Raw genomic sequence first — 17,896 nt, forward strand, 5'->3', positions numbered from 1 at the left:
GTTCTATGGAAATTATGGCATATATGGGAGTTTAACTCGTTAGAAGCTTGATGTACAATAGTTCTGCCTTTTTGGTTGATTGTAGGTAGTAAGTGAAAATTATGGAGACAGATTTTTGTTGGTAAAACATGGTCTCTCTTCATGATGGTTTATGCTTCCAAGTCTCTACATTGGAAGATTTTAGGTTGTAGAAAAGATGGTGCGTCTTTTATGATGTATTTGGGGTTCCTGTTCAATGCTCTCTTATTCTTAATCTGTGAATGGAATGGAGATTGGATGGACTCTGTAGTGCAATCAGAAGTGGAGTGAAAGATTATTAATAAGGGTTTAGTCGAGCATTCTGTAGTTGAATTAAGTTATTGATGATGCGGTGATTCTCGCTAGGCCTTTTTGGGTAATTTTATAGTGGCTTCTGAAGATAAAAATTATCACTTACAAGCTTTAATCGTTTCTCTAGCTAACTAACTTGGTCTATGGCAGAGATTTGTTACATGGCACAACGATATTGATGGTTGTGCACCTCATAAGGTTGGGTTGATGCTTGTGCATCTCAACCAAGATTTGGATTCAAGTGGAGCTAAGATTGATGCTTGTTCACTCCTATGCTATGATTGGAATTAGGAAACCCATTTGCGGTAATGATGTGATATCATTAACGTGTTATTATGGCCTTTTTGATGTGATAGTATGATATACTTGATGCATGGAATTTTTCCTTGGAGCATACATATGCATGTGAGCTGTATCACATATATATTAGTCTTTAAATTTCCGTTGAATATTTTGATTTATAATTGATAAATTTGAATTATAATAGAAAGATTATTATTTTAATAGAAATATATCTCATGGTTTTTTTTTCTTAAAAATAACGACACTAAATTATAGTTTTGTCTTACTTTAAGAATTAATTTATAAATTATTTATTAAATAATAATAATTAGTTTAATGTATTTTATAAATAATTATTTAAGAAAAATCTAATTATATTTTAAGATGCAAATATTTTCATAAAAAATCTAAAGTTTTAATTGAAATTTTAAATAAAATTACTTTATAACAAAGTTTTCATAATAATAAATTTATTTGTATCAATGAAAAGTAAATCTTGATATATTGAATTCTTAATATATTAAATTTTAATATACTTTTCCCATATAATAGATAATAAAAAAAATTAAATAATTTAAATTAATATATTAATAAAGTAAGTTATTAGTGTCATTGATTACTTATCAGTTGACGAAATAAAAAAAAAAAAGATATTTGTCTTTTTTTTTTTTTCAATTGTCACATGTTAATAATTATTAATTATTTTTACATCCATACTATATAATTCAAGTTGTTGGAAAAAATAATTTTGTATACATATAAAGAGAGTCACAAAAATAAACAATCTCAAGGTGTAATTCAAATGACAGAAAACTTTAAAGTGCGGGGAAATTTATAATTTAGTTTTGAATTTTACTTTATATTACACTTTAGTTTTTGAATTTTGAAAAATTAATTATTTAGTTCCTGAATTTTACATTATATTATACTTTAATTCTTAAATTTTACACTATAATATATTTTAATCCATATAATTTTAATATATGAAATAATTTAATTTTTCTGTCAATGAATAAAATTATTATAAATATTAAAATTATAAAGACTAAATTATTTCATATATTAAAGCAAAAGGACTAAATAATTTTTTTTTTAAAATTTAAAAATTAAATATAATATAATATAAAATTCAGAGATTAAATAATTAATTTTTTAAAATACAGGACCTAAAGTGCAATATAGAATAAAATTCAAAAAACAAATTTTAAATTTCCCTAAAATGTATAACTTGATCTGAGTTCAATAGCCCTTGCCCAGATTTACTTTAAAGCCGGCCAGATTTAGGTAAGTGAATTGATTTGCTATAAAATGTGTATAAGTAATTTATAAGTATTAAATGTTTATAAGTTAATTTTTATAAATTAAGTCAAACACTCTTTTAAAGAGATTTATTCAATTCTCCGTTAAATTCATTTCATTCACTATGTTAATTTAATATTGACAAGTATGCTTTTAATTTAAAAAACAATAAAAAATTACTCAATTTAATAAATAATTTTCCTCATCCTAGGAAAGCAAATCCTCGTTTGTGCTGAAGGGCTTATATAAGATATAAATCATTGCGAGAAACAGGATACACTTTTATACTTACAACAGACGATGAATAACTTACTTAATTTCATCTACACATTTTCTCTATTATACTTGAATATATTTAGTAGGGATGATAATTAGGGTGATGATCGTATTTATGTGGACACGATTAAAGATGGACATGAATATGATATCATTAATAAATCTTGTTAAAAATTTAAATATGAATATAACTATTTTATTATATGATTATATAATTAATATGAAATTATATTTATTTAATTTGACACGATACTACTATTGGATATGAATTGAAATGAATCAATCCATTTAATATAATTTAACACTGACTCAATATAATTTATTTGACATGTTTTAAAAATATTTAATACTTTTAATTTTTATAAATTATATATTATGTGAAATTCGCACATTAATATAGTGAATACATAAATTTAATAACATATAAAAATATCCAATTTAATATTAAATAAAAAAGCAATATTTTAATGTTATACCTAATTAATGTTTTAACAAAAAAATTAAGAAAAATAAATACTTCTAAAAAATACATTTTCCAACTTATTATATAAATTCATAAATTAAATAAACTTTAATATAGAAAATAAAAACCAACTATATTAAAGCCCTAATAAAATAAATTATTAAATTTATATTTACTAATTTAATATTTTTAAGTACTAATTTATTATTTTCAAATAATATAATTTATGGGTTAATGAGTTAAAACAAATTTACGAGTCAATATGAGTTTGGTAGGTTGACGAATGAAGACAGACTAACAGGTCACGTGATGACATATGACATAAATAATAAAATATATTATAAACATGCTACATCAAGTTAATCAATCAATTTATAATATGATGCAATTATTTAAATGTTATAAATGAGTCGACACAATTTCGACACAAACACAAATAAATATAACTCAAACTTTTTATTTTCATATCGTGTCTAAAATTGTTACCTCTAACATTTAGTGATGAATCTATAAATTAAAAGAACAAGAAAATAAATATTTAATAATATTATAATTATCTTTAAAATTATGAATCTTTAATTTGAATTTTATTTAAAATAAAATATAATAAAAAAATTGTGTTGAAAATATTTTGGCAAATTTCAAATATGCATAGAGCAAAAAAACTCAATGGCTAACCTAATTAATTTTTTTCCCAGAAATTAATAGTTTCGTAAAAAAATATGCATTACATTTGTAGAAACCTTCAAGTTGCATGAAACTAATAATTGCATAAAAAGAATACTAGAAATTAGTAAATTTTGTAGAAACCTTTGTGGTTATTCTTCTGGAAAATGTAGCACTAAAAAGAAGAATAATTAGAATTTACTTTAAAAATTAGCTAAGGTTATGGAGCTAAAAATAGAAAATATAGCTAAAATTAAATCCAAAACGAATTTGAAATAAACCTAAAAAATAAGACAAATGAAAGTGAACTATATCTGCTCAATTTGATTCGATTTTCTCCCTAACTGATCCATTAAAATCAAATCAAATCGGTCAATACACACACAGCCGCAGAGAAAAGCCGTGGGCCAAAACTGTGAATGTTTAATCTAATTCTCAACGATGTCCTATTAACATACACAATGGCAGTCAATTCATTGAGTTCAACTATATATTGCAGGCCAACCAAGAAACAGAATGAAGTAGGAAACAAGTGAAAATCCAGGCACGAGCATTTAAAACAAATGCACCTTTTACCCATTTGAACAACATAGCAGTAGACAGGAACCAGCTCCTAAGAAGCAAAATCGGGGCCAGCATAATGTGAAATTAATCTATAACCTATGAACATAGCAAATCCTTATTCATGTCTTCCATAATACATGAGAATATTGGTAAAAGCATTAATCGGCTATTCTTCGAAATTTCATTGTTCCTTCATCCAAGACCGCCATATGCTTCCTTTTCTTTGATAACTTTGTAGGATTATGCAAAACATTTTGCTCTTCACTAAATTGAGCCGCTGTTCGGGCCCTTAGTTCTTCCAAGCTCTCTCCTTCCTTTGCTCTCTCCAGAACCTGAAAATCAGAGCAGTGGTTACGGCTATGTCCTATAATACTTTGCTGCACAAAACAAGTTTTAGTGAACTCATAGAAGACCTACCAAATGTCGACCATACAGATGGGTGCTTGAAAGTGCTTGAAGTGCATTCTGTGCCTCTTGCTTTGTAACATACTCCACGAATGCAAAGCCTCTGTGGTTTCCGAATTTCATTGGCAACCTTAAGCTCTTGATCTGCATTTTACTTGAAATGATCAGAAAAAACATAATAACTTGGAAGAATCAACAACAATCTGATGCACTTGGCTTGGAAGAATCATTTAATGGTGCATGTCAGTGAAGAATCTTCAATGGTAAACTATGTTTGAAATAGATGATTCTATGCTCTATGTTCAATTGCCTAATTCTGCACACTACACTAAGTTCATAAAGGCATACCTGTGAGTACTATTAAGGCAAATTGTAAAGGAGATGGGACAGAGACTAGCTCAATTACTCCTGGCATGTCCCAGAATCATTAAAAAATTGGCCAAGTCTTAGAACCAGTCATAAAAGAGAAGAAACCTGAGATTGTCTACTTGAAACGTTTCCCCATGCCTAGGTGAACACCAATTAACTTAAGATTGAATTTCACAAGTACCATTCAGTAATGAAGAAACTTGTATCATAAACATAAGCACTTGATAAGGTAAAGGCAAAAGGAAAGAAAAGGCAGGGGCTAAGAACTCTTAACCATCCTTGAATATTATTCAAACTACTGCTGACAGTAATTTCCCATGCGAATGCATTCAACTTAGCAAAGCCAACACATTTTCTCTTTTAATAGAAAAATAAAAGACAAACATTTAGATTCTTACATAAACTTTTCTTGTTTTCTTTGAGAAAAGATATTCACCTGGCCAAATGGGCTAAATAGCTGTCTAAGATCTTTCTCAGTTGCCTCAAAAGCTACATTTCTCACAAGTAATTTTGTAGAACTCCTATCTTTGTCAACTTTTTTCCCCACTTGTTCATCCTTCTTGGCATGGCACAATTGCAAGATAAGAGCATGCCCATCCAAAACAGTTCCCTACAAGAGTAAAAACTTGAAAGGTGAAGAGCAGCATAAATTTCACGAACAAAGGAAATGCAAGTGCTGTGTATCTAAGTTGGTAATTACCTGTAAATCTGTACTAACATTTGTTGCCGTCTCCACAGTATCGAACTCTATGAAACCAAAACCCATTGAAACATTCTTCCCATTTTTTAAATGCTTCTTTATCTGCACATAAAACAAACAACCTAAACATAAGAGTAAATAAGATCTAATAAATTATAGTTAAGGTTCTAAGTACTCAGATAATTACCCTGACACTTAAGATCTTCCCCTCCTTCATGTGTTCACCAAAGTGCTTTTTCAAACTTTCATCAGATGTCTTGAAATTCAGGTTCTTGACAAATAATGAACGTGACTACAGCATAATAAAGAGAATAAAAAAGGAATAATACATGAGAACGTAAGTAGATATATGAGGCAGCACAGCAGTAAATTCAATCTGGTAGCAATCCATGATCTTATAGCAGTACTATTTGATTTACAATCTACCAGTGGCAGTCATGCATGAAACAACATCAATTTTTGAAATAATCCTACACAGAAAATTTTGGTAATTTGTTCCAATATTAATAATCAAGAATCCTCCTCAAGCACTTCTCACAAGCAGTAGAAAGCTGAAAATTAGGACTTGATCCCAGCTGGGGTAATGAAAAACAATTATTTATGTTTATGCATAAATGTCTGCATGATCAGTACTAACCAGTTAATGTGATCTTTCCCTTTCTCTCTCTACAATGGAGATGGCTGACTTCATGTGTTCAGGATTTATTACGAATACTTTTATTTTCGAGTCCTTATTGGTTTAGATAACGTTAATCTTTTAGTTTTCTTTGGGAATCCAATTATCCAAATACATTGGACTAGTTTTGGGAGCCATGCTACTTGGAGTCTATAGTATGCATACTCAATGCTTGTAGTGCTCTACTATCCAATTCATTCAAAAGAAATTCCTGCCTTTATTGCCTTGCCTCTTGATTTGTGTGAGGAAAATATAATCCTTGTTGTGACAGCTATTGAACCTTGGGAATGAAGCCTAAACCTTGATTTATTGTTAATTGATATGCAAACAGCTCCCTACAACCTATTTTCCTTTCACTTTCGCTTAATCCATTTTACTAACTATTTTCATTCAGCCCCTATAATTTGTTTTCCTTTTGCTTCCCTTTAATTTTCTGCTCCTTCTATCTTTCACATAAATCCAAAACTAAAGAATCAATCCTGCAAGCTATTGTATATCACACCTGTTTGAGGAACATGGAAATCACAGGAAACAGCAGATAGGGAATAGTTGGTTTCCATTCAAATACACCAACACCAAATGCTTCCATACATATGTGGTGAAGGAGAGGAGAGACTGAAACTAAAGGATTTATTCACCAACCCTATAAAGGTTTTATTCATTTAATCTTCTTCCCTTTTGCTACCTATTTCTTTCCTCCTATCACTTCCCTTCCTTTCCTCATAGATTCTCTAACCAAATGGAGCACTAAGCTAGATAAACATAAAATTGTGCAAAATTTACTAATGAATATACTCGATCTGACCAAGCGTTAAATATAAACTAGTTGAGGTCGAGCAAATTTACTGCATCTGTCTATCATAGTTGTTAAATTAAGATTTTGTGAATTTAGAATTGAATCAAATTGTATGATTTGGTACAAATCTCAAATCAGTTAATGGTTTATGTCCATGGAAAAGAAGCATAATACATTAAAATCTAAAATATAATTTGCAGAAAAGTCCCTGAGGTTAGGCGAAATACACAGGTCAGTCCCTGATGTGTAAAACCCTCATGATTGCATCATTGATTTTAATTTCATGAACAACTTATTCCTTCCGTCATACAGAACAGAAACTCAACTCAACTCAACTAAGCCTTTATCCCAAAAATTTGGGGTCGGCTATATGGATTCGCTTTTTCCACTCTGAACGATTTTGGGTTAAATCCTCAAAAATGTGTAATGCTTCTAAGTCATGCTGTACTACTCTCCTCCAAGTCAATTTAGGTCTACCCCTTTTTTTCTTTCTATCCTCTAGCCTAATGTGCTCTACTTGTCTAACTGGAGCCTCCGTATGTCTACGCTTCACATGACCAAACCACCTCAATCTCCCTTCTCTCAACTTATCTTCAATTGGCACCACGCCTACCTTTTCTCTAATACTACGGACTTTATCTAGTCTAGTATGACCACTCATCCACCTTAACATTCTCATCTCTGCAACTCTTATCTTAGATGCATACTAGGTGCCCAACACTCACTACCATATAGCATATGCGGTCGTATGGGCATGCGGTAAAATTTTCCTTTTAATTTATTGGGAATCTTACGATCACATAAAACTCCTGGCTGCACGTCTCCACTTCAACCATCCGGCTTTAATCCTATGACTAACATCCTCCTCACATCCCCATCTACTTGAAGGATGAGCCTAGATATTTAAAGTGATTACTTTGGGAAGTGCCACTCCATTCAAACTAACTCCTTCCCTATCACCAGTTTGGCCTTCCGAACTTGCAATGCATGTATTCTGTCTGCTTCTACTTAACAAAACCCTTTGACTCTAGAGTACTTCTCCAAAGTTCTAGCTTCCTCCTTGACTCCTTCTCGTGTCTCATCTATCAGAACAATATCATCCGCAAACATCATGCACCAAGGAATACTCTCTTGTATATGTTTAGTCAGTTCATCTAAAACTAATGTAAAAAGGTAAGGGCTTATGGCTGATCCTTGGTGTAATCCAATTGAGATCGGAAAATCTCTTTTGTCCAATCACAAATTGCGCACAATAGTAGTTGCTCCTTCATACATATCTTTCAATACTTGTATGTACCTAATAGATACCCTCTTTTGTTCTAACGCATTCCATAAGACCTCTCTTGGAACACTATCATAAGCCTTCTCCAAATCAATAAAAACCATGTGTAGATCTTTCTTCCCATCTCTATATTTCTCCATCAAGCTTCTAATGAGAAAGATCGCTTCCATAGTTGAACGACCAGGCATGAAACCAAATTGATTGAGAGAGATAGAAGTATCATGACGTAGTCGATGCTCCACAACTCTCTCCCACAACTTCATAGTATGGCTCATGAGTTTAATTCCCCTATAGTTTGAGCAACTCTGTATGTCTCCCTTATTTTTAAAAATAGGTACTAAAATACTCTTCCTCCATTCATCAGGCATTTTCTTTGAGTTTAGAATCTTATTAAATAATTTAGTTAACCATGCCACTCCCATATCTCCCAAATACTTCCACACTTCAATTGGTATTTCATCGGGTCCACAGGCTTTACCTACTTTCATTCTCTTAAGTGCTTCCTTTACTTCTAAAGATCTAATCCTTCTAGTATAATTTACATTCTTTTCTATTGTTCTATAATCTATATTCACGCTATTTCCATTTTGACTATTATTAAAGAGATCATTAAAGAGAAAAAAAAAATAGTTTCAATGTCGTCTCAAAAAAGAGAGTGACCTAACCCAGTTTGATCATTAAAAAATTATTTTAAAAGAACAGACAAAGCTATGTCATTCTCCTCCCTCCCCAGGCCCCCAACAAGAAAAAGAAAACCCTCAAAAATCCATCTTCATCTTCATCTTCATCACCCAAAATCCCCACCTTTCTAATTAGAGAGTTTACCATCTTTCATCCTATTTAAGAATCTACCCTTTTTTTTTTTTGTATCTTTCTGAATGAAAAAATAACATACACTACAAGTAACTTTTTCCCTCTCTGGACAATAAGAGATCATAGTGGATGATTCAAACAATCAAAAATACTATAATTACTACCCATATCAGGATCTTTAAAATGTCCCAGCTCAAAGCCTTTATAATCGAACAGCAATGGAGAGGGAGATAAGGGGGAAAGTAGAGGGTGTAAACGAGCTGAGCCAGGCTGAGCTTTGAAGAGCTCAGGCTTGGTTCATCAAAATTTTTTCGAGCTTGAGCTATCCATAAGCTCAAGCTTGGCTCATGTAGAAAAGGAGCTCTAAATGAGCCAAGCTGAGCCAAACTTTTTATTGAACTTAGTCTCGTGCAGCTTGCAAGTAGCTCAACTCATTTACAAAGTGAGTTTTAAATTTGGGTTATGAAATTCAAAATACGTAATTTTAATTAATTCTCATATAAAAAAAATAATTTAATTTTCATAAAAAATTAAATTTAAATTACAAATCATAAAAAATTAAATTTAAATTATAAATAACTATATTTAATAAATATATTTTATATATTGAGCATATCATAACCTTAAACAATATATTATTTTTAGAACATTTATAAATAAAATAATAAATATCTATAATATAATAAAATGCAATAACTAATATAAATATTTTTACGAACGAACTTATTCATGAGCCTATTAAACGAATTTGCTCACGAGCCTTAACAAACCGCATACTACAAAACTCAAGCTCAACTAGTTTATAAACGAGCCTAAAAATCGAGTTCGAGCTCAGCCCATTTAAGGGTTGGAGAGACGGTGTGAGGAAGGAATAAAGGTGGAGGGGGGAGAGAGAGTGTTGGGGGGAGGGGCAAAAAAATATTTAATTTTTCTTATATAAATAGGATAAAATAGTCCAATAACCCTTACTTTGCACTGGGAAAAAAAAAAAAAAAACTCTTTTACCTCTCTACCAGCCAAACGACAGAATTATCCAAAAAATTATGCTGTTTTAGACTGATTTCCATTACAATATTTCCAACTCTGTTATTTAAAACCCTGTTTGCTATAGAGATAAAAACAATTCATGGAATTGGCAGCTGATTTGGTACATTTCAAACTGATTCAGTTACACAGTCTCTGATTATGTTATTTAAAACCCTGCCCCCAACCTTTTATTTTCTCCTATCCCCCATTTTATTCTCTTCACTCCTCTCCCAAAAAAAAAAAAAAAAAAAAAGTAGCTAAATCAAGCATGCAACATAAATGAACAAAAGCCAAAAGAGAGAAAGAAAAGGAGGGAGGAAAAAAAAAAAAAAAAAAAAAAAAGACAAAAGCAAATAGCATAGTAGAAACCATATATGTTTAACCTCAATTCTATCAGAATCAATATCAGTTTCTGATATTCCTTCAACACTTTGCTCCAACATCACTCTCTTGGCATCATGTTCACCAACAGCAGCAATATTATTTTCATTACTCTTAGAAGTTGGACTTTGACTAAGAACATTGGAAGGAGCCCACTCCAAATATAATGGAGCATCCCTATATTAGCACAATTAAGTAAAAAATTAAAATTCAACATATAAGATTTCAAACTAGGAAGCAAAATGTAGTCATCTTCTGAACAACTTCAACCTTAAGAAACAAAGAAAACTCACTTGTAACGCTTGTATGCTAAACCCTTAAAAGCAGCACGAGCCTCAGATGGTTCAAGAAAAACTACCTGAAATATCATGAAATTAACATAAACAAATACAGGACAAATGAAAGATTGACAATTAGCATAATAATTGAATTAAGAGTTTAAAACAACTAAAATAGGATAGAAAGAAACAATACCATGAAAAAAAAAAAAAAAAGAGCTGTCTTTACATAAATCAACAAAAATAAATGAATTAAATGAAGCTCCAATAAATGCTTCCACCCCATTTTAAGCACAACAATTTCACTCCCATGCCATCTACTCTATAATTGACACAATTCACAGGCTCAAGAATATTTAACAGCCTGAAGGTGAAACCAATTAAAAAAAAGGAAGAGGTCTTTACCATCCTAGTACAACTAAAATGAATAAACTAAATGAAATTCCACCAAATCCTTCCAAACATTCAAGCACAACAATTTTACTGTCATCTACACCAGATTTGACCCACAGCACACTTGAGCCAGTTAACCCTTAAGACTAACAGGCACAAGCATATTTAGCAATATGAAGCAGACTTACCAGATTTCGCGCATCCCAATTTGAGGGACTTTGCTAGGGAACGCAAGGGTAACCAACATAGGGATTCCAATGAAGAATAAGAAGAAGAAGCAATGCAGAAAAGAAAAAAGATAAAATGGGACTTTTCTTTTCTATTAATGCCCATTGACTAAATTGACTACTGGAAAGGTGAGAGATTTTTAAGGGAAAAAAAAAACTATTAATTATCAATTATATCTTTTATTTATCTAAAATAATATTATTTTAACAATTAATAATAATAATAATAATAATAATCACTTTTAAATTTTTAATAATGTATTTATTATGTCAAAAAACATTATCATATTAATTAATTATTCTTATTAAACCAATATTTTTAATATTTTTATAAACAAATGCTAAATAAAAATAAAAAATTAATTATGCCACATAAATACAATTCACATACCAAATTAATATAATTTGCGTACCAAATAAATATAATTCACATACCACCAACTAAATTGGCAATTTGGCATAACACATCAATATTAGCCATTGTAAAAGCAATGATAAGAAGATCACTCTTTCTTAAGTTCCTCCTTGTACATCTATATATTTCAAAAATAATTTTCAAAACAAAAAAACTATATTCGAAGAGTAATATTAATATGAACATCACAGCTTTTTATCCACTAAGAAAAAGTTTGCAGAGTGTGATAATTCATATAAACATTATAAATTTAGATCCAATGTCTGTTACCCTCTTCCGACCCCAAATTTTTGGAATAAAGGCTTAGTTGAGTTGAGTTGAGTCTGTTACCCTCTTAACGTCTCAGTTAGAATCTCAATGACGTTACATACAAATCTATATCTGAACACCTTTTTTTACTTGTGACAGCAATTTATCTTCCAATAAAAAATAGTGGATCTACTCCTTGTTGGTTCTTCTCTTTTCCCCTTATATATTCAAAAATTATTTCTGTTGCACTATACTCATCTGACAATTGCCTTAACGCACAATGTAACCAAATGGCATATGTGTATGACTACTGACATATTTAGCATCCTTGGGACATGTCTCTACCATATTGGTTAAGAAATTGATAGATATGATTATCTAATTGACTCAGAGTCATGCACATAGGCATTTTGCAATACGAAGGGTGCATAAATTATCAAGTCAATCATCTTGAATGTATGGGCCAATTATATTGTGTTCCAATTTTAGGATTAACTAAAAACTGGCCTCAGAAATTGGAGGAAACCCAGGATCTTGGCTCACATAGCCAATTGTTGTGATTGCACGAGGATGCAACTTTAAAAAAATAAATAAATAGGTAACTGAAACTCAGAAACACGTACCAAGGCCAGTGTCTTTGTTGGTGGCAAGATTATTCTGTCCAGACTACCAAATTTCCCAAACATCTTAGCAAGTTCGCCTTCAGAAGAGCCATATGGCAAGTTCTTTACTATTAGAACATGGTTGCTTCTTTTCATGCCATCAGTTCTCCCAGCAGCATATTCCTCTAAAGACATGACATTTACTCCAGCATTGGCAAGAGCCTTTTTCGTTTCTGCAATCACTTGAGTTTCTCCCAAAGCAATACGCACAGCAAGATCATCAGCTTCACGGTCAAGTAGATCACTCTTGCTTACACCATGTCTCCTAGCAATGTTTTCAACCACCTAACAATGCACAACAGAGGAAGAAAAATAAGGCAAAGTTTTAAACCAAACTTTTCAGCAGCACACAAAAGAAGATATCATCTTTACATGGCTATTACATTTAATTAAGAACTAATAAGAAGTTGAGAACAGCTTTTTCATGTTTGGGAACCAAATTTAGAGGGGTCAGAAGGAGAAGACAGAGAGTGAGAATGGGAAAAGAATTGATTACATGCCTGTTGTTTGGATGAGAAGAGAAAATGAGCGTGTGAAATAGAAGTGATTTTATATTAATGGCAAATTTGCAATAATGGTGCGGAAGCAATCTCAAAAGACTACAACTAGGTAAAGTGACATGAATTTCCTTAAAGCAAAAGAAATATGGAATGGACTATCAAGATAGCAGGAAACAAGTTGCAAACATTAGAAGAGGAGTTCTCTCTCCCTCTTTCTCTCTCTCTCTCTCTCTCTCTCTCTCTCTCTCTTTTTTTTTTTTTTTTTGGAGTGAGGGGAAGGCAAGAGAGATTTTGCTGGGCAGTTTTCAATTAGATAACCTTATTAGCACAGAGTAGCAGAGCTCATCCAAGAAATTCTCACTACACGATGATATTGAAAGACTTGAAATCATAATTCATCTCAGTTTGCAGAAGTATGGAAGATTGCCAGATAGAATTGCCAAAGCACAATTGCTAGAAAAGAAAAAGCATGCCTTTAGAATCTATTGTAAACATCAAAAGGTGCTAAACACAAATGACAACTCAAGCCCACTGCATGAAAGTAAGAAAGATAATAGAACACTTCTCCAGATTTGAACATGTCAATCAAAAAATTGACCATAAAGAATTACAAAAACAGCATCTTTGAAAGTAATTAGAAAGTAAGTTCAATGTCAGGTCTTGACATACTGTATCAGGGCGCATGAACAAACTATTCCATGCTCTTGTATCCCCACTGGATTCAGATGCTTTCCTTTCTTCCTCCCGACGTTGCTTAAAAGTTTTTGAACCTTGTCTTGAAGGATCGTCAATCCTACAAAGCATGTGATATTGATTCACTCCAATCGAAAATATTTTAAGGAAAAAGAGAACAACGCATTAAAGTTTCCCTCACTCTTGTTTGTTGGATAGTTTTCTCTGTTTTGCTGGCATCACATGCAACAATCTGCCTTGGAAAATTGAATTGTCTAATTCTTCTAAAGCCCTACATAAAAACTATGCAATTACCTGATCTGAATAAAACAACAGTAAATATAAGAAGAGGGGGGGGGGGGGGCCCACTGGAATGCCAGCATACTTTTTCTTCATGAAGTGTCACCCATGTTAGTATGCAACTGTTCATTTAATGATTGAAACAAAAAAAAAAATCCCAAATGAATTCACTTAAAGTAGTTTCAACAATCTCCTCCTTAATCATATAAATTAGACCGCCAAACTAGAACTTACCTCCTTACAATTGAACAACCCTACCAGTGATAAAGGCTCACCCACACAAAACAGAACATTATGATTTAAATAAATACAAGTAATGAATAAGAAAGAACTACTCTTGCATTCCATATTAGCAATGGACTGCCAATTGACCAAAGTGTTACACTAAAATTTCATTCATTAGTGTATAAGAAGCTTCAAACCTCAAAATAAAACACAAGCTAAAGAGCGTTAGAACGCTATCTTTAACAAGCTTCACAAGTAAGCAAATTATAAGAAAGCAATAAAGGATAACAAGGAATTACAGCCTATAGAGTTCAGTAAAGGATATAATAGAAAGGGCTCAAATGAGAGGTTAAATGTGCAACACACAAATATCATTAATACAAAAAGGTGAATCGTTTAAGCTTTCATGCACAAGTACCTTGTAGCACACTCTGGAAGTGTGTAGTGAACATAGGCAATTCCCTTGGACCGTTTCATATTTTTATCAACAACAAGATGAACTTGTGTGAGATTGCCGAATTTGCTGAAGTGCTCTTCCAGTTCATCCTCTCTGTAACACCCAAAACCTGATGACAGCTAGGAACCAAATAATAAAATACTAACTACAGACTCAACACTAGAAAACAATCAACACCAGCATGGAACAATAATAAAATATTTTCATGCATTTGACAGCCCATTAGTTGCCAAAGGCACATTGTAAGAGAAGGTAATAGTATGCATACGTTGCTGTATATGGCAGATTGCGGACAAAAAGACGACCAGTCTCAAGATATTCCTCTCTTGAGCCAATAGATGGATTCTCAGGGTCAAGGACTTCACTGTCAGAACCTGCAAAAGGAGCTTCCTCTTCAACCTCCACTGGGGCAAGGCCTCTAATATCATGTTGCTCATTCTGATCTATGTTTTTAACTTCTTTACTTTGAAGACTTTCTTTCAGAGAATCATTCTCTTTGTCATTGTCATCTTTGTCATCATCAACATTCTCACTACTTTCACTTTCTGAATCTGACCATTCTTTCTTCACTCTACTCTTGAAATAATCCATATCTGAAATGACTTCATCACGAGCAAGATTCTGTGACTTCTTAGCTTCATGACTATAAATTTTATTTAATTCGGTATCCACTGGAACTTCCTTCTTTCTGCTTTTCCTCTCAGCTTGAGTTTCCTTCTCATTGACTCCAAAATTTTGGTCAGAAGCGGGAGCAATCAAAGTGTCATCTGCCCACAATTTTGACTTAACCCGTGGCTGCATGACTTGAAGAAATTCCTCCAGTTGGGGATCATCTTTCTCTCTCTCCTTTTTATTAATCTTCCTTTCAACCTGAGCACCTTTTATGTTTGAATTTCTAGAACCATCAACTTTATTTCCACCTTCAGTAACTTCCTGTTTTTTCTCTCGAGAATACCGACTCCATGGACGAGGAATATTTGGATCTCCAACTTTATGAGCAAGCTAGATGAAAGAAATGGGGTTTATTTCTCTCAAATTCCAATTCAAATTCAAAGTCTCATATGTAAGCAGATTTTCATATTCTTTTTCATATTTAAACAAGCTAAAATCACTAAGTAAATCCCACCTCCTGCAACCTTAAATACAGAAGACATACTTCAAATAAAATTAACTAAAGGAAAAAAATAAAATGAAATACCCACCTCGCAAGTAATTCTAGAAGTATCGAGGAAAGATTTGTTGAAATATTTGATAGCTTCTTCAGCTTCATGCTCAGTTCGAAACCCAATGAACGCAAATTGCCTACTCTTACCATCTCTTAACACAAACAAATAAAAAAACACATTACAGGAATCCAAGAAAAGGAGTAATCAGAAAACCAAACAGTAAATAGAATTCCCAGACGAAAGAAGAGTGAGAGTACTTGGCTCGCATTAGCTTTGCATCAGTAATTTCTCCCTTCTGCGAGAAAACCTCCCGCAGACGATCCTCTGCCACATATTTTGGTAAATTCTTCACACATATTCTAGACCTAAGACCCAAAACCAAACAACCATTAGATGATTCAAGAAGGATTACAGAGAATACATTAGGATGAAGAAACAAGGAGAGTTTTTGAATTGCTAAAAACGGATTAAATTTTAAGTTGAATGAAAGATAATAGAATCATACTACTACTTACATCTCTTTTTCTCTTTTATAATCAATAGAGCTTTTTCTGTCAGTTGGGGACGAGGCTAAGAAGCAGTTGCGGTGCTGACAGCGGCGGCTTTGTTTCCTTGCTTGCGCTTACTACAGGCTACAACTTCGTTTACCGTTTTAGGGGAGGGTTTCTCCTTATAAGAGAAATTCACTGTTGTTGGATTGTTTTTAGTTAATAGACCGCAAAGAGCAAATAAGGAACATGGGAAAAAGAATTTATATATATCATAAAATACACCATTTAGAATATATATATATATATATTCTAAATTATATATATATATATATATATATTCTAAATGGTGTATTTTATATATATATATATATATATATATGTATGTATGTATATTCTAAATGGTATATCTTATGATTACTTGACAAAATAAACTTTCTTAACAAAAATAATATAATTTAATATAAATTTATTACTTATTTTATGAGATTTTTATAAAATAATTCTTTTAGTAGTTAAAGCTCTATTTGTTTTACGGAGCATAACTTATATATAGAAAATATATGATAAATATTTATTAAAAAAATATTTTTCATAAAAATATTTTCTGTTATTTGATTGTAATGTTAAATTAATGATATTTATTTATTTTATATATAAATAAGTATATTCACATTTTAATAAAATTTTTAAAATCTAGAAAATGAAAAATGATTTTCTCTTTTAAAAAAATGAAAGTCATTTTTAAGAAAAATAAAAGTCATTTAAAAAAAAAAATAACTTAGTTTTCCTTTGACCAGGAAAATATTTTTTGTTGACTAATTTTCTTAAATGTCTCCAAACATAAGAAAATATAGAAAATATTTTCATGAAACAAACAAAGCCTAATTATGAAAATTTTATTTACTTAATAAAAAAAATAAAGTTTATTTATAAATGGCATGTGGAATAAAGTCGCATATCGCTTGAATATCTTAGCTCATAAGACTTATATATCTTTTGAGGACTTCTAACTCACGAGTTGTTTTTTGGGTTGGAAGGCCCAATGTGATATCAGAGCCCGATTGTTTCAAGAGGGGTATATGAGTAAGATTTTAGTTCAAGGATGAGTAGAGAGAAAACCTAGTTACCATGAATATTATCAGTACACTTACATCTACAAAAGATCTGGATCCTTCATTCAACAACAGCAGAATAGTATGTTACCTTGAAATACCATCAACTTTTATTCCCAAGTGGAAAAGGCAAGAATATATGCATTTTCATTTTTGGTGTTGTAAGAATGGTTCTAACTTTTCATAGAAGGAGAGGCCTTCTTATTACTGTTAGAATTTCCCTACTGGATATCAGATTTTCAAATATGAATATGGTGTAATTGGTATTTGTATCACTACCTTACACTGGAAGTGTAGTGCTCACTTTCTTCCCCAATTATAACATGTCCTTTCAAGATCTAAATCTTCCTACAAGTTTGAAGGTTCAAGTCCAGTTAGTTGGAGCAGAATAGACAACATCTTCCATGGTAGTAACTCTCCA

The 17,896-nt window shown here is 31.6% G+C and overlaps 1 protein-coding gene across 1 annotated transcript; it reads right to left on the reverse strand.

Annotated features, from left to right (window-relative positions):
- Positions 1-3,869: 3,869 nt before the first annotated feature.
- LOC110666300 (uncharacterized) lies at positions 3,870-16,586 on the reverse strand. Its single transcript, XM_021826743.2, has 15 exons — positions 16,388-16,586; positions 16,130-16,237; positions 15,909-16,023; positions 14,975-15,708; positions 14,668-14,799; positions 13,927-14,016; positions 13,722-13,845; positions 12,514-12,837; positions 10,622-10,686; positions 10,331-10,505; positions 5,542-5,646; positions 5,355-5,456; positions 5,091-5,264; positions 4,298-4,429; positions 3,870-4,212 (listed from the first exon to the last, which is right to left on the reverse strand). Coding segments are annotated over exons 1-15 (2,556 nt in total). The 5' UTR covers positions 16,390-16,586; the 3' UTR covers positions 3,870-4,038.
- Between the last annotated feature and the right edge of the window lie 1,310 nt (positions 16,587-17,896).

This window comes from Hevea brasiliensis, chromosome 10 (genome assembly GCF_030052815.1).
Source record: "Hevea brasiliensis isolate MT/VB/25A 57/8 chromosome 10, ASM3005281v1, whole genome shotgun sequence".
NCBI classification, from domain to species: Eukaryota; Viridiplantae; Streptophyta; class Magnoliopsida; order Malpighiales; family Euphorbiaceae; genus Hevea; species Hevea brasiliensis.